General features: G+C 49.6%; 1 protein-coding gene and 1 long non-coding RNA gene across 10 annotated transcripts; one reads left to right on the top strand and one right to left on the bottom strand.

The window, feature by feature from the left end:
- Positions 1-4: 4 nt before the first annotated feature.
- ZIC4 (Zic family zinc finger 4) lies at positions 5-20,589 on the bottom strand. 9 transcript variants are annotated; one of them, XM_074333943.2, is made up of 7 exons: positions 20,503-20,589; positions 20,175-20,428; positions 16,418-16,502; positions 9,807-10,424; positions 6,200-6,484; positions 4,943-5,261; positions 5-2,818 (listed from the first exon to the last, which is right to left on the bottom strand). In XM_074333943.2, the coding sequence occupies exons 3-7, from the start codon at positions 16,485-16,487 to the stop codon at positions 2,773-2,775; spliced, it is 1,338 nt and encodes a 445-aa protein (XP_074190044.1). In that variant the 5' UTR covers positions 16,488-16,502; positions 20,175-20,428; positions 20,503-20,589; the 3' UTR covers positions 5-2,772. The 9 variants fall into 9 exon arrangements, with proteins under 9 accessions (XP_074190044.1, XP_074190049.1, XP_074190052.1 ...); XM_074333948.2 differs by having other exon boundaries at positions 20,175-20,309; positions 20,503-20,575; XM_074333951.2 differs by lacking the exons at positions 20,175-20,428; positions 20,503-20,589 and adding an exon at positions 19,482-19,812.
- Positions 10,536-16,732, top strand: LOC141571804 (uncharacterized). The gene is made up of 2 exons (XR_012496861.2): positions 10,536-10,676; positions 11,915-16,732. It is a non-coding gene; the product is annotated as an uncharacterized LOC141571804 (long non-coding RNA).
- Positions 20,590-22,464: the final 1,875 nt, after the last annotated feature.

Raw genomic sequence — 22,464 nt, 5'->3', positions numbered from 1 at the left:
TCAAAAGAGGGAGAAAACATCACATCCTTTATTTCCAAAGAAAATAGCAAAATGGGGCTCCATGTACACAACGATCTTTGGAGGGAAAAACAATCACAAATTTTAATTTATTTTTACATATTTACAGCAAGATTAAGCCATAGCTTTCAACTATGTTTTCATTCGACAATCACTTTCAGTCAAATACATAACTTTTTTTTTTTCAAGTTAGTTCATAACTTAAGGATGCTAAGGGGAGAGATGATAAATCACAAACAGTTTGTGTAAAGAGGGTACTAAATAGTCTAAAGTTTCAGTCAGGCTTGTGTGTGTGTGTGTGTTTGTGTGTGTGTGTGTGTGTGTTTGAGTTATGATTACAAAACATTTGCCTGTCTATATAATTCACATTCATTGCAATCATTACATTTTCCCATAAATTAGTGATATAAATAAACATATGGGGACCTCCAGTAAGCAAATAAAAATCAATATAAGAGAAAACATTTTGTGGCAACTATAATAACAGCATGGGTTACAGCTTGGGGAAACTTTACAAATCATTTAGTCAGTACACACAGGGTGGGGAGACTGGAATGTCCCTTATTTAAACCACCTTTAAATCCACATGAGGGGGTTTAGGAAAAGCTGGACAGGGTGAAAGTTTCTTTCCTGGGCACCATATAAAATGAAGAACTGCATACTAGATGGGAGGGGGCAATTTGCATGCACTCTGGGGTCACTAGCTTGTAAACTGAATCTTCTGAACTCTAATTGCCAAGATTCTGATGAAAACAGGAAATTATAAAAATGTCTCCCTCAAGCCACTCTCCTTTCTATTAATGGCAGAAAGGGCTTGCCAATTGCTGCTAGGGAGAAGAAACACACAATGGGTCTATTTTTAGCAGAGATTATCTTTGAAGGAGAAGGAAATATTAACAATCACTTGGCTATAGCATTAGGTTCCAAGGATCTGGGCCAAGAATATTGGCAGCTTGAGGGGTCCCCAAAGGAGGCTCTAGGTGACCTGACTTGGACTGACTGAGTGCAGGCCAGAGCACAGAGAAGCTGACATGCAGTGTGAGCTTGGGGTATGTGGGCTCTGCCTGCATTCTTCCCCCATGTCCTAGAGCCTGTGCAAAGGGCCACTCAACATCTGCACGCTTCTACGGGCCTTGGACCTGATGTCTCTGTATTACTTTTCTTTTTCTCTTAGCAGGATTTAGTCCTAAAGTTATCAGTTAGTGTAGAGTGCATGCATTTTTTTTTTTTTTAAGAATTTTGATTTTATCTCTTTAGAAACGGTTGGAAACTAACAGGGCAGAGGGAGTTTGACAGAGAGGAGAACAAATCGCTGACAAAGAACCTTTTACGTTTCATCAGCGTTGTTAGGACGACAAGCAGGAATGTCTCAGATAATAACTCCCACTTCAAAGATTTCTCAGCTCAATAGAAAGCGGACCATCCTTTTTATTCAACCACAAGGACTGGCACTAAAGAAGACTCCACTGTTTGATTTTTTTTCCACCATGTTTATTTTTCCCCTATTCACTGGGGTACTTGGATAAAATAAACAACAAGACAATTAAGGGAACATGGACTTCTAACTTTCCTGCCATCTTCCCTATTCCCTTGGCCTTGGGCTCTTGAGCTTGTGCCCAGGGCCAGCCCAGCCCTGAGGAGTACCATACACACCACCCAGGGGAGAAACAAGTTTGGGATGCTGCAAAGAGACTTCTGCGATAGAGGGGCAGAATGGGCTGCACTGGGGGCCAAAGTGGAAATGTCCTAAAGGCACAGTCTGAAATTCCCAAAGTCATCCAAGTTGGGTCCCTTGCCCTGCAAGTGCCATTCAAATTCAGCCCTCCACCTTGCTCAAGACGAAGAGAGGTGCTTTGCACAAAATCAAGCTGGGGATGCTCATTTGTTAAGCTTCTGAGGTTGCCCTAAAGTTATTTACTCCTGATCTTGGAGCCTCTTTGGGGTGCAGCCAAGATGCACGGAATCCGACTCTTCCCATTCCCGAAATAGTCCCTGGCTCCAAAGCGCCCCCCTACATTAGAGTGCAGGGTGAACCCCTAAACGCTGGCGAAACAGGTCCTAAGGAGGAAGTATAGACTGGAGAACCTAGTGACAGTATTAAATGGCGTGAAAGCAAAGGTCAGCGCAAATGTATCTTAATAGAGTATCTGCAGTGAAGTGTGCCGCCTTTGAAGCGGCCGCTCCCCGCGCGCATTTCCATGGCGATCCTAACGCGGCATGCTGATGCACCGTCAAACTCACACTTTCAACCCCAAAACCCGACTCTTTGAACAACCCGAGCTTGATTAGACCTTTCTCCTTTTCTTTCCCCTCTTACAAACCATTTCCTCGCCTTTAGAAACTCGCCATCAAACCCAAACGCGCCCTCTGATCACCGCAGAAAGCAGAAACAAAGGGGGCTGAGCGGCGATTCAAGCGGCCCTTTTCTTCTCTCACATTTATTATCCATTTTTATTATGATCGGGAACAAGTGCCCATTCGCGTGGGTTTTGTTTACCGGAAATTAAATGAAAATGATTTAGTCCGCGTCAAACAAAAATATATACTTGTATACACACGAAAAAAGGCCTGTTAGACGTAAATATTATGTCCTTAATGAAAAGCCTGGACGGGCTCCAGGCTCGGCCTTTCAGGATTTCAGTGCGACTTGCCCATTGCCATAGAAATCCTAACTTACCATGAAGATGCACCGTGGCGAAGAAACATTGCTTTGTGCGCGGACTCTTTGATGTCGCAGGCGCGAGATGCGGGAGCTCAGCTGCGCGGGGAGAGACTACCTTGCGAGCAACGCGGTGGACAGCTGTAACAAGCAAATGAAAAATTAAAGGCGATTAGTGGCCGATCAAACATTTTTACTTTATTTCATTATTTTGGATGGAGGTGGAAGACAAAATGAGGTCTAGAAATAGAAGAGAAAGAAACGAGTCCAGTTTGGGGAGGGGAGAATTTTTAAACGTCGCCAGAAGACTCAAGTTCCCTAGATGCCCTCTGCACCTTGCTTGGGGCGGGTATTTCCCGATGGCAACGTGGTATTTCCTGCCAACCCGGCCCTTGGTCAGGAAGCCTCTGGGCACTGTTGTAGTGGGGAAAACGGGGGTTGTAGCCCTCCTTCCACGAGGAGAGGTTCACTAAGGATGTATCGGGAAGACTCTGTTTTTTATTAGAGGTAATGAAAACAGTCCCACTCCAGTTAGGACATTATATATCTGATGGAACTGTGGGGCTATGGGACAGGAGTGAGAATCGTCTGATGTGTCTGAAGAGGAGATAGCAGAAGAAAATCCCGTAGAGTGGCGGGGTCAGGGCTTGTTTGTTGGGTTCAACTTTTAAAACTGAGTTCTTTATGGAACTACGATACCCCTGGTTATCTTCAGATTCTTAGGGAATTGGGATGGGTCTGACGAAGGTTTCTTTTTCCCCTTCTTTTCCTTTTCTTTCCCCCCCTCCAAATCTCAGCAAGCATTTCCGGGAAGCCCCATTTTCCCCTAAGGGTGGCAGATGGGTAAACAGGCCCTGATATTCCGCTCCTCCCCTTAGCAACAATTACACAGGCTTTCCTTTCCCTTGCCCCCAACATCTGGTTTTTCTTCCCAGGACTTAGTACCCAGCACATAAAATACACACTCAATCTAGACCCATTGGGTGTTTGCCTTTAAAACATTTATTATGCAGTTCATCTCTTGTCCCCTCACCCACTCTTTAAAAAAATAAGACCAACACTGTGCGCTTTTTGAAAAACACCATCACAGAACTAATGCGAGTTATCCAGACACTGTCTGACTAGGTCGGATCGCTTTGCAGTGGAGGCCTCGACTTCAGTGACGTCATTGGTTCACTGTACACCTAGCGCCAAACACCCACAAGATTCCACAGGCAGCCACTGGAGAAGGGTGGGAGGTGGGGAGATGGTGATTGGTCTGGGGATGCCTCAGAGCATTGAATCCTAAAGCACCTCTAGCATTCTTTTGTCTGTATTTCCTGCTGTTTGGACTCACTCCATATCCCAAGTTCATACATAATATACGCAAAGCAGACAGACAGGCAGACAGAGGTATACTGTGTGCTTGGGCCGGTCCATGGGGGAGAGGCATGTGATCTCCAGGGGACGATGCTGAGATCTTCTTATCTCCTTTATAGAAGTGATTGGAAATTTTGGGATATGGAACTTGTGTATTTTTGTTTCAAAGGATAGTTCGGGGAGGGGAAGTGTAGGGAAGCAGAAAAGCAAGGAAATAGGAGATAAAATAACGGCTCAGGAATTCCCTCTGACACCTTAGGCAATCCGAACTTCGGAGGAGGCTCCGAGAGCTGGGAAGGGGGAGGGGTGAAGGTAGGGGTGGCAATCTGAGCGGCCCAAGCCTGCAGGAAAACATTTCCCATTTTGTGAACTACGTGAGGACTTTGTGGTCTTTTGCCATCGGCAGTGGTTGCATATAAACTCTCCTAATGTATTTTTTTTCTGTCTGTCTCTTTCTCTACTTTCTTTACCCCAACACTGGTTCCATAGTACTACCCAGACATGAGGGCGTATGTGGGAGAGTTGGGGGTACTGGGTGTGATTATAGAATAAATATGAGTACCATATTTATGTTTTAAAATAATGGACATTTTATCAGCATATTCAATGAAGTCTAACAGCTATTAGTTCCTTCCTTCCTTCCTTCCTTCCTTCCTTCCTTCCTTCCTTCCTTCCTCCCTCTCTCCTCTCTCCTTCCCTCTCTTTCTCCCTCCCTGCCTCCCTCCTTTTCTCTTCAAGCCTCAATGACCCAGCCTAGACTCGCAGTCAGTGTAGGCAGAAGCAGCAACCATAGCAGCAGCCCTAATACCCAAGGCGGCGGCGGCAGCAGCAAAGCCAGGTGGTCGCTCCCGGCTTGGGAGCGCGGCGCGGGCAGCCACAACTGGGCCAGCGCCTTGACACACGTACCATTCGCTCAAGTCGGTACCACGCGCCGCCACCGCCGCCGAGGAGACCACCGGGGGTTCACGGCCGAAATCCGACGAGGGCGACACGAGGGCAGATGGCGTGGCCGAGTCGTAGCCAGAGCTAGGCGGCGGCGGCGAGCGCCCGTGAACCTTCATGTGCTTACGCAGCGAGCTGGGGTGCGTGTAGCACTTGTCGCAGCCGCGCACTTTGCACGTGTATGGCTTGTCGCTCGTGTGCACGTGCGAGTGTTTCTTGCGGTCGCTGCTGTTGGCGAAGCGTCGCTCGCAGCCCTCGAACTCACACCTGAAGGGCTTCTCCCCTAGTGGAGGCAATGCAGACACATTAGTGCGCCTAGACCGCGGCCCGGCTCGGCCTCACAGCCCTTCCCCAATTTCTCTTCCATTATTTGGAAAAGAACCAGTAAATGTTTCAGAAAGCTTTTTCTTTGGCCCTTCAGGTCCGGCACTCTCTTCCCCGCTCGGAGCGCGACCCTTGAGCTCCCTCCTGCAGGCCTCCACCCCTCCCCCTCTCCCGCTTGGTCCTGGGGGAGGGTACGGAGGAGGAGCGACTAAGACTCCATCTTAGTTAAGTTTCCATCCTGGAAATCCTGATCCACTCCGGTTGTTTTCCTCCAGCTCTTCTCCACTCGGAGCCAGAAGCACCTTTGCCCAGAGAATAGAATTGACTGAGGAACTCGCATCTGCTCAACTTAAAGTTGTTGTTCTAGCCAAACGTCTCTGCCCCCCGCCAAGCAGTCCACCCCCCACACACCCCATCCTGGCCCAAATTGTTTCCTAAAGTAGGTTTTGTGCAAACGCCAAAGCGATGGGACAATTTAAGGATGCGCAGTCGATGCTCATGGCGTGGACATAATGTGGATTTGTGTTGTAAGAAAGGTATTCTGAGCAATGATTCACTTCAGAAGCGATTTTTACGGGAAATGGAGCCCCCTCCCCCTTCCTTCCTACCCCCTGAGGGCAAACATTTAACAGCATTCTTCAAATCTTGCCTAAACCTTCCGGGATCCCTCTGGATAAGCGCGCTGGCAGTACTATTTTATTACGCCGCTCCAGCGGCCTCCGGAAGACCCTGCCGCGGGCAGCCTGCTCTCCCACTCCGAACTGACTGTGAGAGGTCGACTGGCTTCCCCAGACCACCCACGCTTGACAGTGGAGCCTGACGTGCCTGAGCCGAGAGCCCCGCACCGCAGGGTCTGCCCCGGTCAAGCCCCATCCGCGGCCTATCCCGCAATCGCACCCTTGAGCTTGGTGGCTTCGGTGTGAGTGCAGCTGCTGCAGTCAGGCCATGCCCAGCTCTGCGGACCAGAGGGCAAGCAGGCAGCAGGGGTACACCCGCGAGGGGCTCGGCTCCCTGGTGCAATGTCCTGTAGAGCCGCGGGAAGGCACGAGCGCGCATTAGGGTGGAAATACTGGCCGAGGACCGAGCCCCAATGCCGGTGCTCACCGCCGGCTGGATTCGCGGGTGTGTGGGGAGGAAAGGATGCCGAGATCCCGGAAGCCCAGATTCCTGCTGGACCTGCAACTGCGTGAAGGAGGGAAGGAAGGGTCTAAGCGCTTTTAGACAAATGGATGCCGCCGGGCGCCTGGGTAGAGGAAACGGCTACCAAGCGTCTGGCCAAGGAGGAAGATGTGCAGGGCTGGAGGACTGTTGCCTTTGTTGTCGCTTCTCCCGCCGTTTCCAGGATAGACGGGCGCTTTGGGACAGGTTTGAACAAACAAAGCCCCTACTCAGAAGCCCTGCTTAAGGCTCAGGGTGAGCCAGAGGTTTTCGCATAACCTCTGCGCGGCAGACGGTAGTGAGCCCAGGGCTAGGTCCCCGCCCGGCCGCTGCGTCCTCCCTGCTTCAGGACTATTGCTAGCACAGTGGAATATTAAACGGTGCTGGAATCCGCCTTTTTGTCTGGACACCGGTACCGTTTTACATAAAAATAAATAAGAGAAATTCAGAATAAATCAGTATCCCTATTTGTTCCTCATCCCCCCATCCCTGTTAGCATATGCGAAACTAAAACTTTTCTTCCTTCAGTTTTTCCTAAAATCACTTACAAGAACCATGCAATTCAGGGCCTGCAAAAGAAAACAAGATTTGCTGAGAAAACAGAGGAGGAATGGAATTTGAGTTTGATTGCTCCCAACCAAATATTCCCCCACATACTTATTCCATCTTGTGAGAGCCTCGTTGGACATTCTTATAAAACAGAAACAAATATTTCGTCCCAGACGAGGAGCAGAGGCGAAACAAAACAACAAAAACAGGGCACTGAAGGTGATACCGGCAGCTTGGAAGTTTCAAGGCCGCTGGGAGGCCAAGTGAGGCCTCCCCCCAACCCCCACCCCGCGCCCTCTCGGCCTTTCCCCAGTTGCAGGAGGCCCCCAGGACTCCTGGCCTAACACTGCTCCCCTCACACCCCACACCCCCCCGCTAGCAACACACTGCTTCCCTCCTGCTCCCTCCCACCAGGTCTCGGCGCTGCGCCCTGGATGGGTGGATGCGGAGCGGCAGGGTTGGTTGAGGGCCCTGCAGCCCGGGCCTGGTACTGAGTCATGAAAGGCCCGGAGTCTCCTCCCAGAGGCTCAGCAGCTGAGAGGGGCCCCCCGCCCCGGGTCCGCGCCAGGCCAGCTAGACAAAATTCAGCAGTAGCTGGGAAGTTCGCTAGCGCCATTTTCTCGCACTTGTGGCTGGGCCGGGTTGTCCGAGCCTCTCCGCGGCGGCGCAGTCTTTTCTCTACTTCGGATCCCCACCCCTGCCTCTTTCTACCGACTGCCTTGGAAGGTGGGGCGAGCCCCCTGTCCAGGGGTCCCGGGAAGGCGCCAGGCGGCGGGGACCAGCTAGAGCGTCGGCACCATTGTTCCGGGATTGCTGTGACCGCCACAAAGTGAAAGCTTTCGATGTGGGCTTGGAGCAGCTGGCTCTGAAGCCAGTCCCGGGATTCAGATCCAGGAGAATTTTAACTCCTGAAAAATCAACTCCTATTCGCCGCTTCCGCGATGCGAGGAAATGAAACGCCATTAATATTTGAAAAGGCAATTATTTTCCTGTTGAATCGAGAACTGTCTTCATTAATAATTTGTAGTGAGGTCTATTGCCATTTGAGAAACATTTTGGTTTTTTCCCCCCTTCTTTTCATTATTTAGGAGGGGGATTTGAGGGAAACGCCAGCGGGGCAGGCGAGGTTCTGTAGATTATTATTATTTTTTAACTCCAGTGATAATGAATCAGGACTGCCAGTGGAAAGGACGCACTTAGAATTCTGTCCTGAATAGATACAAACCTGAGCCAGCCCGGGCGCACTGAACTTGCATCTCTGCTGTAGGTCGATGATTGCACTAAGAATTTAACCATTTTCTGCTTCATGTACTTCAAACAGTAGGCCGGCAAAGAGCAGTAAAAGTTTGTTTGTTTAACCCGCCCTCCCCCGTCATTAAAAATGAGTTCCTTCTTTGGCTCAGGACTGCGCGTCTACCTTCGCGGTACCTGCTGCCAGTTTATGGAGTAGCTGGCTTGTGGGCGGTGATCACTACCTCACCTCCCCCGGGATAAAACTCGGAGGGGGGCGGGGATCAAAGGCTTGCGGGGGGTGCGGAGCATCGTGGAAATAGCTCCGGAAAACCATACATTTCCAGACATGCTCTGGAAATAAAGTAGGAGACTAGAAGTACACTTTGGTTTAGCCTCCGCGTGTGCCAGTGTCTTGGCCACGGAACTTCTCTAAGATTACAGGGTTTGGGGTAGAAGGCAGGATTTAGTAAGCCTCTTTTCCAGGCAATGCCAGCCTGGGGGAATTCTTTGACTGTAATAATTGCCAATGTTTTCACCAATAATGGAGGTGAGTAAGGCATAGCGCCAAGGAATAGGAGAAGTGGGGCACCAAGTTGGAACTTATTTAATTCCCTGGTCTCGCCACTGGTCCTCTTCTCCCTCACCCCACCCCCGCAAAAAAAAATAAATAAAATAACCCCACAAACAACAACAACCAAACAAACAAAAAACACAGGAGGGAAGCTGTTAACTTCTTAAATTTGGGGAGGGCAAGAAAACCGTAGCTAAATAGAGTACAAACATCGACTGCTAAACTAATTAATGTAACTTCACAGGCTGTTCTGGGAAGTGTGAAAACTTTCTCCTTGCAATTGCATTAGAGATGCTTTGGGCCAGAGAAGTTCAACTTCACAGGCTCTTGGGCAGGCTCCTTTTCTTTCTGTTAACTAGAACTAACAGATGTGGTTGACACATGTCCCTATTGCACTTAACGGCTCGGTAAATGACATTTAAGGCGAGTGAGTTTCCTTGGATCTCTGCTAAAGCAAAAGGAGGAGGGTCGGTTGTCAAATGTTCCAAGTGTCAAGTCACCAAGGCTCCAAAACAGGGCTAAAGTTAGCTCAAAGACCCCAAATCCTAAAGAGCCAAGGGCCTGATGACCCCTCACTTCAGATGGAGGTCAGTTTGTCAGACTGACCGATGGAAGAGTGCTAGCCAAAGAAACCTGGAAAATTAAATTGTCCCTGTCTTTACGCCTTTGGGAAACAGTGCTGTTTTAAATACTTTAAAATCAAATTCGATGAGCAGGGAACACACATTTGCACACACAGAGACCCAAGCACGTTCACCCTAGTCCTCCCCCCCCCCCAAAGAAATCCCGCACTATCCTCCCCACACACAACCTCGGGAAACTTCTGTGATTCTAATAGAAGGGCATAGCTAACATTTTATGGACTTGGCTCAGGAAACACCAAACTATTCCTCCCTCTCCCCAGATGAAACTTGAGGAAATCCAGCCCGAGGGCCCGGGAGAAGCCGCCTGCTTCCCCCAGAGGATCCACATGAGATAGTGCCGAATACTGACCTGTGTGAGTTCTTTTGTGTATTTTGAGATTTTCTGATCTAGCAAAGACCTTCCCACACCCAGGGAAAGGACAGGGGAAGGGCTTCTCGCCCGTATGCACGCGGATGTGATTTACAAGTTTGTATTTGGCTTTAAAGGGCTTGCCCTGGCGCGGACACTCCTCCCAGAAGCAGATGTGGTTAGCCTGCTCCGGGCCGCCGACGTGCTCCACGGTGACGTGCGTGACCAGCTCGTGCATGGTGCTGAAAGTTTTGGAGCAGAGGCGCGAGGCCGCTGGGCCGTCCGCTGCTAGCCACTTGCAGATGAGCTCCTGTTTGATGGGCTGGCGCATGTAGCGGAAGAAGGCGCCGGGACCGTGGGGCGCGGCGAGGTTCACGGTCAGGTTCAGGCCCCGGTAGCCGTGTAGGGCCGCGGCAGCGGCCAGGGTGTCACTGCGGACCACGGGTCCCGGCGCGAAGGATTCGGGCCGCGAGTACATTTCTCCGGGTAGCCCCAGATGCAGAAGTCCGTTCAAAGTACCGCTGGCGGAGGCCTGGGGAAGCTGCTCGTGAAGGCCGGGGAACACCGAAGGGCAGGAGGCGGCAGCGAGCTGGGGGCCATGATGTCCAGAGCTACTACCTGTTGTCGAGACAAATAGCGAGCGTGAGAAAGGGTGGCGTGGGCTGAGCGTTCCACTTGGCCCCGGGGGGCAGGCCCGGCCCAACCGCACCGCGGCCTCTGCGGTCAGCACCGGGACCAGGAGCCAGACTGCGGCGGCAGCAAACCGGTTGGACCACCAGAGGCCAAGCGCCTCCGCCGCGGTCCGGCTGGACGGCTGATGGGTAGAGCCCCCTGCCGCTCCATGAGCTGGAGAGGGATGGTGGCGGCGCGGTAAGTGAAGGGGCAGTGGGGCACGCAGTGCTGAGTCTGTGGGTTGCTGGAGGCCACTGGGCTCTGCTCCAGAGGGGTCGGACCTGCGGCCCAAGCTCGCTGCGGCGGCCAACTCCCCGTGGCGCTCTGGGTCCCGGCACCCTATGGGGATGGGGTGGGGGTGAGGGAAGAGGTGATGTTGTACGTGGTGGTAGTGGAGGTGCTGAAGCACCCGGGCCATATATACTAATTTCAGCGCCCAGCTCGGCTGGGAGTGGCGGCCTGCTGCATCCGGGCTCGGACTCCCTGGAGCTCCCTAGGTGGGGTCGCTCAGGCCACGGTCACCTGACAGTGTGGAGGAGAAAGAATCACCACAAAAAACTTCTGCAAAGTTTTTCCACCCTCAAGTTTTGGATTGTGACTCCCCCCCCCCCCCCCCCCCCCGGTCTTTAAAGCCTACTTGAAACCCGAACACTACAGAGACAGCAGCGGGGCGCGTGAGGAAGTGAATATAGATTCGGGGCCTTGGCGGGGGCCAGCTCAGAGGAACAATCGCCTAGGTTGCCCATTGGCCGGCCGCCCGGTCCGACGTCAGCGATGACAGGTCTCGCCGAACGCGGATACACACACACACACACACACACACACACACACACACACAGCTACTCCCGCTCCTCCCCCCTCACATCCCCCTATCCTTAGCATCTCCGGCTTCTACTGCTCATGCGCTCTGACCCGGGCACGGATTCTTTTCTCTTCTCCCGAGCCTCCTCCCCCTCCTCTCCCGAAAGCTGGGTGGATCTGCTCTGCCTCACGGTTCCTGGAAGTGAGCGGGGCTGGATTTTGCCTCCGTTCTCTACGATTTGGGGGAGGGGGTGTTGGGCTGCAAGTAACGTCCTCAGGGCAGACCTAGCGTCCCCAGCCCTGCCGGGGCTGCTGGGCAGCACCTGGCGAGCAGGGACGGCTTCGGTGGTTTGTCACAGGAGCCTGCGGGAGGCGAGAGCCGGAATCCAGGGAGGAAAGGAGGCTCCAGACTAGGCGGTGGGCAGCGAAGGAACTTCTAGGCCAGCAGCCCCTGTGCCTAATTTTATTTTCTCGATTTCTTCGATATTATCTATCTATCTATCTATCTATCTATCTATCTATCTATCTATCCATCCTAATTTCTCCGAAAGCCCTGACCACACTTCATCTTCCTACTTACATCCTTTCTTCTCCCCTCCCCCTCTTCTTTCTCTCCACTCCCTTCTCCCACTTAGCTTTGCGGATCCCTCCTCCAGGGTGCCTGGCACTCTCAGAGACGCGCGAACCCAAGAATTCTGCCTGATCAGAACCAGGAATGGGCTGGAGGCGGTGATGATCTCGGAGAGGCTGGCCTCGAAAGCAGCCCTCCTGAGAGGGGCTAAGAATCCTCCCAATCACAAATTACACCGAACCGCCGGCGGACTGGCCAAAGAAACAAAGGCGAGGGGAGAGCAGCAAGAAGGAACAGCTCCTTGTTCCCGGGCCTCCCTCTGTCTCCCTCTTGAGCTCTCTACCCTGCCGCCAGACGGAGCCTTTGGGAAAGGGGACTTGGGGTACACTTCCACTTTCAGCTCCCGCTACTTGTTGCTCACGGTCAAAGTCTCTGCCTCCCTTCTCTCTTGCCTTCAGGACTCCAAGAAGAGTGGACGCCACGTTTCCCCGCCCAGGCAATGAGAGGGACTGCGGGCCCATGACATTTCGCGGATGCCCTCCCGGACTAGGGGCTCCACAGTCTTGGGGAGGGAGTGAGGGTTGACGATGGAAAAACAAAACAAAACAATAACAACAAAACAACCCTTCAGTTCTGGCCCAGCCGAGTGTGGTATAAATGGGCGCGGGGGTGGGGGTGTGTAGTGTCCTTTGTTTGTGCCGACCGGCTAGGGCTGGTTGCATCGCCTGGCGATTTAAAGGTCTGCTGGTCTCGACCCCTGCTTTGGTCTCTGGCCGAAAATGCCAGCCTAAGTAATTGGGCATCCCTGGTGGCCATGGAAAGCGCCCCCAAAGCAGAGAAAAGCTTGTTTTTTTTTTTAAAGAAAAGTTTTAAGGATTGATTAAAAGACTCCGCACCGGTAGCAGAGGTGAGCAGATTGGAGAGATTACAAGGAACTCTGATTCAGGGTTGATTGAGCTGCCCCACCTATCCCCATCACCAAGGGCTATTCTTATAACATTTCCTGCTCAGTAAATAAGGATTTCTTTTAAATTTTAAAAATAATTAACTTATTTATAATGGTTGGCAGGTTCTTTGAGACTTTCTTCATCTAGCACATTGTCCCTCTCGGGGAGCATTTTTAGCGAGGATTAACCTCCACAACGATTTCCCTCGGCTTTGACAAGTGCAGGTCTTTCTATTTCTCCAGCCGGGAGAGCTTAAGCTAGGCTACCAATAGATGCTAAGTTAGCATTAAAAAAAAAAAAAAAAAAAAGTTGAGGGAGAGCATTTGATAGCCGAACCCCTTCTGTTCTGGAAACCAAAGGTTTCCACAGCAGTGTTGAGACTAGACTTTGAGGATTTGTCTCCTTTCCTGGCTCTCACCCTCTCCCACACTCTCACTTTCTGGGATTTACCCCTCTGACTACAGGCGCTTCCTCTCTGATCTCTCACCCTGTTTTCCTTTCCCCCAAGCCTGGTCAGGCCTGTTCTCTAGTGAGGTGTTCTGACTTCTCACTGAGTGGTTTCAAGGCTCCCCACCGCGCAGGTATTTGTTGAATGATGCAATTGTCTATGCGAGTCTGGGCTGAAATCACGAAGGGCTCAGAAAATAACAAAAACCAAAACCCAAAATCCAAACGTGTGTGTTCCTCCCTGGGACCCCTTGCCCAGCTGTTTCTTCTAAACATCCGTCAACACAGAATTTAGTCGACTCATCCTGTAGCATTCAGACAAGTGCAGGATAGTCCTGCAATTAAAAGATCTTTCTTTCCTAACTGAACCCAGGCGATCTATAATATACTGTTCAGGATGTTTCTCAAATTCACCATCCATTTTGACTTACATTAAAACTCGGATTTGCACAGAAACGGATCTCTTAATATATGCACTGTGACCCCACCTGCATCAAAGCTTTGAATAACAGTGCAGAACAAGGTTATTTAAGTTGTTTCAGGCTGTGGACCCTTTTGGAAACCTGGTGACGCCAGGGATTCTAATAGTCCTGTGTTTTGTTGCCCACACTCATAATAGAAGGAAATGATAACTCTCCATTAGAAAGTGGTGAAAATAAAGATGCAATTTTTGTCCCCATCCAACTTTGCAGATCCCCTGAATTCTAAGCATTTACTCCATGGACTCTAGGGATAAGAAGCAGAGGTTTTATACACAGAAACTGTTAGTACACTATCCACTCTCTCTTGTTAACTTTACCCTTGAAAAGCTCTGAACATGTGTATGGCTTTTTGTGCCAACAGCAAAAGTGCAGATACATCTGATTCAGCCAAATTCACCGACAGTTACCTGGCCCCATGGAGCTCCCTCCCAGATGCAGCTTTCTCTTGAAGCACTGAAAACATCTGGACCCATCCTGGGTAGATACTTCTTGGGTAGTCAGGGGTCAGTCCATGTGCAGGTCACTAAAGTTGCCTGATCCTTGCAAGTTCCTTGGAGCCACATGGTTCACACCTTGGTTGGCTAAACATAACAAGGGGACCAGGCATTTTCCCACAGGGACATTTCCCCAGCAACAGAGATAGGGAGGAAAAAAACCCCATTTCACCCACTAATGTTATAGACAGGAAACTTTAGACAATTACATAAGGGTCTTCAAGGTATATCTCTGAAATAAACACCAAAGCAACAGTATCCAGCTAACCACAGAGGACAGGCAGGACACCTGTCAGACAGGAATCTTTCAGTTTTCAGAGCAATTCCTTTGTTGAGTCTTGCAGGGAGTAAGGAGTTCAGGTTTCATTGACTATTGATTGGGCAGGCTGAAGAGTAGTGTCTCAGTGGTGAACAGAATTTTTCTTACAGGATGTTATTTCACCACCACACCTAACCCCATATCAAATGCTTGGCTGGAGCATTCTATTTGTAACCATTCTGAGGTTTATAGCATTGTTTTCTGCATGACTTGCATAAAAAAAGACACATCCTGCAGCCCAGAGTAGCCTGTTTGGTGCAGGCTTCACCAACAGACCCTAAGCATCCCTCGAATGCCCAGAATCATGTCCCAAGCACCCTTGTTTTCCCCAGCCAGGCCAATGCAACAGCATAAACTAAACTGATTTTCTAGTCCTTCTGTACAGAAATAAACATTTGGTGATTCTATCATCTGCCAGAGCTCCTCACATCACTGGCTTAAATGAGGGAATGCCTGAACTCTCTCCCTTGGAAAGGAAAGAAATGAGGGAAATTTAAGGCCCATAACTGGGCTATTTTTCCATTTTGATCTTTTAAACAATACTAAATGACAATTATCTGTTACAGCTTATGCCAGAGCAGGACCCTGGACGCTGAGGGCTGCTCACTGCACAGAACCTGGCCAAGCTCGAGCCTTGTGGCCTGGATGCTCTGCACCTAGATCTGCAGTCACTTGTTCAATCTTTTCTTCCTTGTTTCTGACCAGGTTACCATCCCAAAGCAGGGCCACATCTCTTCCTAGGCTAGTCACAAATAGACCCCAGGATTCCTACAGTGAGAGGTTGTCTCTATTCTTGGGGGGAAAAATTAAAGAACTTAAGCTCCAGGAGCCCACCCTATGTTCAAGCACAAATTGTACGAAGGAGATGAAATCTATCAGGATTTTGGAGATAAAGGAGAATATTCTTCCCCTCTGCTATGCAAGTTTGGGCTTCAATCATCATTAATGGAACTGAGTACGAGAGAAAAATATACTTGGATAGAATTTAGTTTTCAAGTAATGGTTCTGCAAAACATCTTTCAATAAAAGATTAAGAAACATGGCTAAAAGATGTTTCAGAACAGCACTGAGGAACTGAAACAACTGAATTTATATAATACCCACACCTGTCTTGAGAATTCTGCCATCAAATCATCCCCAAATAATAGAAGAGAGCCATTTCCTGAGTTGTCATTTAACTTTTGTTAAGAAGGTTGCTTTTCCTACCAACAAAGAAACACCTTGGAGGCAACTGTCAGTTGGTGGTGTAGTTGAAATGAGGGAAGCTAGACGCCTGGAAGGGGAAACATCCAACCCTAAATCATATGCTTATTCTAAATGGAATATTAAATTAAATTCTTCACAATGAAGGTATTCCTGACCGAGCGGCTGTCAGTCACTCCCTGTTCAGACACCACATTGTGGGAACGCCGTCGCCACCACATTGCAGAAGGCTGGTGTCCCTGGTAAAGATGATGCATATCATGTAAACCCCATCACCAAGATCAAAGTGTGCTCCTTTCATGGAAGCCAATACATGTCAAACCTCATTCCAATCAAATCGTGTGGAAATGAATTCAAGATGAATATGTCATAGAATAATGTGACAGTGAAACTGCAGAAGGTCAGGGGTGGTTGTTTCAATGAGAGAGTCGTCAAATATTAATTCTAAAATGTCCAGATGAGTAGGCATTGAGGGGGATTACTTGGCTGCTAGTGGGACGTTGTGTCGCTGATTTGTGTGCAAATGCATCAAACACCAAGGTGTTGATCTAAGTTTCATTTGAACTCAAGAAACACGCCCAAACTCACAATCTAACATAAGCAAAAGGCAAAACAAAACTACTTAAAAGAAAAAATCTTCAGCAAATCAATATTCAAAAGAGGATTTTAACTTACTTGACTCTTTCAGGGCATTTCGGTAAAGCCGTAATCGTTTCCTCATCACCAAGGAAGCCTTGTATCTCATTTTCTGACTTTGAGCCTGTTATGGAAGAGAAAAGGGACAGTCGCTGGTTAAATAATTTCCTACATGTTTGTATGGTAAGATTGTATGACCTGAATGTATGAAAGAAGGTATTGGTCTAATGAGTCTTTCAATCTTTCAAATTTGGAAGTGAAAGAAAAGAACTCTGCCTGGAACTACCCATGTTTATTGCAAAATAATATATTCTTAATCATAAAAATTATTAAAATCATCATTTCCCAACTAGATTTTTATCTGAAACTCATTTGTCGATCTCTCTTGCAGGTAGAATTTAGTACCCTTTCAGTCAGTCAGTTTTCAAACATTTCTAACTATTAGAATCTGAATTTATTATATGAGAAGTCCCCATTATTTTCTTTAAATTTATTAATTGAGTTTAGTGAGATGTAATGGGGGAGGTCTGGGAGTCCTCTGCAAGGTTGCAGGTTAAAGACTGAGTTGTAACTGAGAGGAGAGGAATTTCTTTGCAGATTTGTAGACCCTGTTCTGCTCTGGTGGTGTGGAATCCATCGCATGGGTTCCTCCCCCCGACCCATTTGGAAGCCATCACTAGTTGATTTTTCAAATGAAGTCAACATAAAATTCACCAGATTGGGGGAAGGGAAAGGTATAATTTCTATCACCTGGTCTTGGCTGTCCCATTTCTTAGTGAAGAACGTCATAAACAACCCACCCCTAGCCCACCAAGATATTTGATTCCTTATTAGATTCACTTTGTGGACAAAGCTAGCAAGCCTTTGGCCACCTTAAAGCCTGAAACCCACACTGGTCCCGGATCTCTGCATCTGTCAGGGGAAGCTAAAAGCAGTGGAGCAGCCAAACAGCAGCAATCCACCCAGCCCCAGCTCTCCATTTGGCCTAGAAAGACAAACAGTCATTGAAAAGGTCTCAGGCTGGACAAACACAGCAAGCCCTCTGTCAATGAGGAAGTCTGCCTGTCTTGACACTCCAGCCCACAGATCAAGCGGTTGTTTAACTTGTTGAACCACAGGCCAAATCCAAGTGAGGCTCTGCTCTCTCAAAGGCTTTCCAGTTCTGTATGTTCAAAGATCTCTTTCTCTCTCCCTTGACCCCCAACCTGGGCTTGAAGTAGCCTGGGTGTTTCCACCCTTCCCTCTCCTTTCTTTTCTAGGTCCAAGCCTTAGGGGTGTGGGGGTGGGGTAGACTCACCTTTTCCCAGAGGGTTATATTTATTTTTGATTCTTTCTAACCAAAAGACATCCATCCCCAAAGGTAATAAGCTCCTTTCTAGACAAACCAGGAGATAAAGGAGGCCCAGCTTTGGGTTCCTACAGAGGGATGGCATGCTGGGCATCCTATCCTTGCTCTCAAATTTCTTCATGGCAGGATGTCTGGCACGGGGGAAAGTCCTGGTTGGTTGAAACTAATAGAATTTACTTTTTTGCTTCAGAAGAAAATGGGTGTGAATTTCCCAGGAGAATTCTGTCCACCCACAATGCTGCCGCAGCTTGTCCCTTAAGAGGCCTGGGACGGGTCACTTCTACCCCCAGGTCCTGGCAGTCTTGTGCATTACAAACTCACAGGCATGCAAATAAGTGTTGCAGAGCCTGGACTTTGGGTAGGGCAGGAAACGGGGACCTTAAGCTGCTCTCTGTAGCTCTCCATCACCAGCCAGAGCAGGGAACCAGGGTAAATATCTTTTCTTTTGGTTCAAACTCTGTCCCCACTTAGCAATCTAGTCATCTCACTGAAGGATAGGTGGGTGAGAGAATTTGGAAGCAGTTCCTGGGCCGCTGGACTTGAGATCCCCACCAATCCAGGGATTTAAAAGCCCTGAAAATGCTCCGATTGATTTTCCCAAAATGATTGCTCCTGACTTGTCTGCTGGCACCATCAGTGGCCATTGAATCACCAGTCAGAAGCACAACCTGGAGACTTATTGGAATTTTCCTGTGTTCCCACATCTTGAGAAGAGGAAAGGGTGCCAGCAAACCTCAGTGATTGATGGAGCAGGGAGGGGAGAACCAAGAAGGTAGGCCGGTGGGTACATGCAAAAGGCACTATTTTTCTTTGGAGGAACACCCAAGCTTCACTCTAGAGCTGCAGGCCTGGTCGAGGTCAGAGGTCACCTGCAGCCTGCTTCCCAAGCCAGTGGATCCAGTCCCCAAGCATTCAACGCTGCCCACACTGATTAACCGCAGGCTCGCCCATCCGCCACAGATCAGCTGGTGCGGGCGCAGGGCAGGGCCTGCTGGCTGTCTGGGAGCTCTCAAGCCAAAGCCACAAAAAAGAAAAAAAAAGAAAAAAGCCGAAGAAGTAAGTTCCCCACCTCTGCCCCCTGTCTGCTGTCACCAGCTGCACCCAGCACCTCCCTGGCTCCCCTCCATCCGGCCCTCGAATACCAGGAAATTGCGCTGCGAGGCTGGGTTGTGCGGCGGCCTTTTCTCATTCTTCTCCTCCCTAGAGGGAAGAGCCTGGGTTTCCCCAGCTCGGGACTGGAGGCTAGGCGACCTCCGTGTGCTCAGAGTAGTCTGCATTAATGGGTCGCCTGAAGGACCAGAGTGGATATTTAACCGTCCCTTTGAACCATCCCATTCAGCCTTCAGGCGGCTACATGAAGGAAGGAAAGGTGGTGCCTGGTCGTGGGTAGCTGTGCGGCTAATGCTGTCGAAAATGGGGGAGAAATATGACCTAGGAATCCAAAAGGGGTTCCTGCAGATGGTGCCAGCCAAGGGGCAGCCTTCCAACGCCCCTTCTCCATTCCTAAGATCTCGCTGGCTCCCAGCTGTCCCTGTGGACCATTCATCAACCCCAAACTTTCCAGTCAAGCCTTTGAGGGAGTCCTTAGCTTTCTTTCAGAGCCAGACTGTTCCCGCCTCTCTTGCCTCTAATCCCCAGTGTCTCCAGGTGTCTAGGGTAGGGCCCAGAATCCTAGGGGACTACGGCCTGCTCCCCAGAGAGCTAGTCCTAGCTAGTCTCGTTCGCACCCAAGAGAAAGAAAGCCAAGTCCCAAACCCACGACGGGCGACGCGCAGAGAGCGGATCCCAGCGGTCAGCGTCCTGAGGCAGGACCAGTATGCACGAGGGCGAAGATCCCAGCCTCCCGGCTGACCCAGCCAGCAACCGCCGTCAGGTTTGGGCGGAGAAGTTCCATCATCTTGCTGCCAGCCAGGCTAACTTGGCTTCCTTGACCCTGGGGAGGGAAGCTGAGTCCCTCCCTGCCATCCTCGTAGGGGCAGAGCAGGGAAACTGCCTGCAGGGCCCCCTTCCAGGCGCGGCCGCTCAATCGGCGCGAGGGATGTTCAGGGTCGTGATTCCCCTTCTTGTGCCCACGGTGGGACAACCAGGCAATTTACAAGGAGGGGAGGTAGGGAGGGCGGGTGGACAACAAGCTGCTCTTGGTCCCCGTGCCACTGGGAGCTCCATTTGTTCCCCTTGCCTCCCCCACCCCCTTTCTTGAGAGGAAGGAATGGACTCTTCCCCAGTGCTGCCCCTTGGCGGAAGGCCCCCCTCCTCCCCTCAGTGTCAGTGGGGTGGGGCCTATACCCAAGATTGGGGGGCGAAAGGAGAGAAGAGATTGGGGGAGACAGCCTAGCTGGGCCTCTTCCCCCAATTGGGGTTGGATGCCAATAGCCCCGAAAAGGGCGCTTGCTACTCAGTTGCTGGGGGTACAGGTCCCGTCTGTGCCCCCTGGACTCACGCACTTACCCGGCTCCACCTGTTGCTGCGATCGCCTCATTTCTGCACATCACTTTGGGGTGGCTGAGGGGGGGCCACCAACCCCTCCAAGCCTCTCTTTTGTGGTTCCAGCAAGGCGGTCATCCTTCATTTCTCCTTTTCCAGCTTTCGGGAAGCAGTTAGGGAATGTATGATGAAGCAGAAATGAGCCGTCAGGATGATATTTTAATGGCTTATATGTCACGTTGGTGCATGTGGCTTTGAACTGGAGCCGCTTGCGTTTCCTGCAGAGAGCGCCGCAAATCCCACTTGATAACTTCTACAACCCACAACTTTTTCCCCCCACATTCACTCTTACCATGTATATTTGGACGCGTTTCCTAAAAATACCCTCTTGTCAACGGTCCCCCTTGGATTTTCACGGACTGAGGAGGAGAAGACTGACTTTTCTTTTTTGAAGAATTATTTTTCCTCTCCCCCTCCCAATGGCTACTCTTCCCCCTCATGTCCCCTCCCTTGTTTTTTTGAAAGGCAGGCGAGGTGGGTTCACTATTTGTTCTCCCTAGTGAGAGCAGTACAGCCTCTAGAGAAAACTTCTTGCAGATAAGGTTTTTACAACTGCAGTGGAGGCAGGATCCAAGTTCCCCGCGTAGGCAGCAGAAAACAGTTTGTTCAAAAAGATACGTCCGAACCACTCAAAGTGTATAATTATTTTTTTCAAAACCACCCAAGTGGCAGCCCTGTCCTTCCATTGCCCAACCCTGGTCCACTCAAAGTTGGTGGGGAATGCTGGGCTGCTGCACTCAGACTTGTTGCTGGGGACAGAACATTTGATTTTTTTTTCCTTTCTCAAATTTTTATTTCCCAGCACAAGCGCAAATGCGCTGCCAGTTTCCTTCAGACACCGGGAAACCATCCCAGATACACAAGTAGAGTTTTGAGCGGGTAGAGCCCAGGGAAAGGGCAGCTCAGCTCACCACCCCCAAACGAGAATCTAGTCCATGAAAAGACCAGAAAACCAGAAAGGCGAGGAGCGGCCAACGCCGATCATGCCTTGCTCCAATCTGTGCAGCTAAGGCGGGCGACTGGGCAAAACATATTCATTTTCATTTTCCTTTCTCTCGGGCGCTGGTGAGTTTCCTAACTGGGCGCCTGTGAAAGGATGAGTTGAGGTTTCTTTGTCTGAGAAAAGAGTTTAGGGCTGTGATTCAGCTGCAAATAAGCCAAATGAAGTTAGAAACAAAGGGCAAATTGAAGGATTCCGACTCTTGGCTTTTTGTGTTTTCCTTACTAGAAAATAATTAGACCTAATGAATATGCAGACGCTTGAGCTAAACCCTCAGCCCGGGCTGCTGGGTTTTAAACAGAGCTGCGGAGAAATGCAACCTTTTTTCCCCACCCCCATCCCCACCCCCCGCATCCGTGTGCATTTTTTGAAATGCATAAATGTTACTCGCCTTAATTGATTGAGTCACAGGGATTTTTTTCCCCTTGCTTTTAAGTGCCATACTCCTCTACCTTTCAACAATCATTTTAATATATGGTCAATGGCTCTTTGTGGACGGGACAAAAAGCAACTACGCGCAGTTGTTGAATAGACTTTGCGCTGGGCAAAGACAGGTTAATCGAGGGCCGCATCGCGAAAACAAGCGAGTGTTGTATGTTTGCACTGAATCCAAATGTCTGCATTTTCCTAACTAAATCAAAGGGAGTGTTATTTCTTTTTCTGCTCACTCATCTGAAGGTAAGTAAATTTTCTCTGGCGATCAAAAGCCTGGTCGGCAACAAAGACCGCGCCCGCTTTTTCCACCGTCCTGGTGTGGCGAGTTGCGGAATTTCAATAACTGTGACAAGGGTGACTGATTTGTGAACTAGAAAAGGTTTGAATGTCACAAAATTTACATTGGTTCTATCTATCCGGGATTTAAATACCAAAAAAGTATTCGGGGATTTCTAGGGAGCTTTGGACAATCCTGAAGGACAATGGCGCTTTGGGAAATTTACAGTTTTACCTGAATGAAAGGGGCCCCGGTTAGGAACAGGAGTGCAGAAGGAGGGAGTTAGCGGGTGCAGACAAGGGAGACTAGGGAAAAGGGAGAGAAGAGAAGAATAACACAGGAGAGAGAAAAAAAAGAAAAATCAGCAACAATGTTTCCAATTTGTCATTAAAAAAGAACAGACTTCAATAAACTGGAAAGTTAAGAGCTCTAATCCACCTGTGCTTATTTGAGGGGCAGGAGGAATGCAGGAAGCCTGATTGGTTTGATAAAAGTAAGAAAATCGAGGCAACCAGTTATCCTGAGAAATCACATCTCTTCTA

Source organism: Rhinolophus sinicus, chromosome 17 (genome assembly GCF_057876585.1).
Source record: "Rhinolophus sinicus isolate RSI-liver-muscle chromosome 17, RSI-T2T, whole genome shotgun sequence".
Taxonomy (NCBI): domain Eukaryota; kingdom Metazoa; phylum Chordata; class Mammalia; order Chiroptera; family Rhinolophidae; genus Rhinolophus; species Rhinolophus sinicus.
This window is presented reverse-complemented; position numbering and strand designations above follow the sequence as displayed.

Bases quoted from the DNA above. Each gene is read 5' to 3' on its own strand.
- ZIC4 (XM_074333935.2), bottom strand. From the start codon at position 10,896: ATGGCCCGGGTGCTTCAGCACCTCCACTACCACCACGTACAACATCAC. The intron at 5,262-6,199 runs GTGCGATTGCGG...TGCCTCCACTAG, and splicing joins CGAAGCCACCAAGCTCAAGG to GGGAGAAGCCCTTCAGGTGT. The intron at 2,819-4,942 runs GTACGTGTGTCA...TGCTTGTTACAG, and splicing joins GGTACCGACTTGAGCGAATG to CTGTCCACCGCGTTGCTCGC.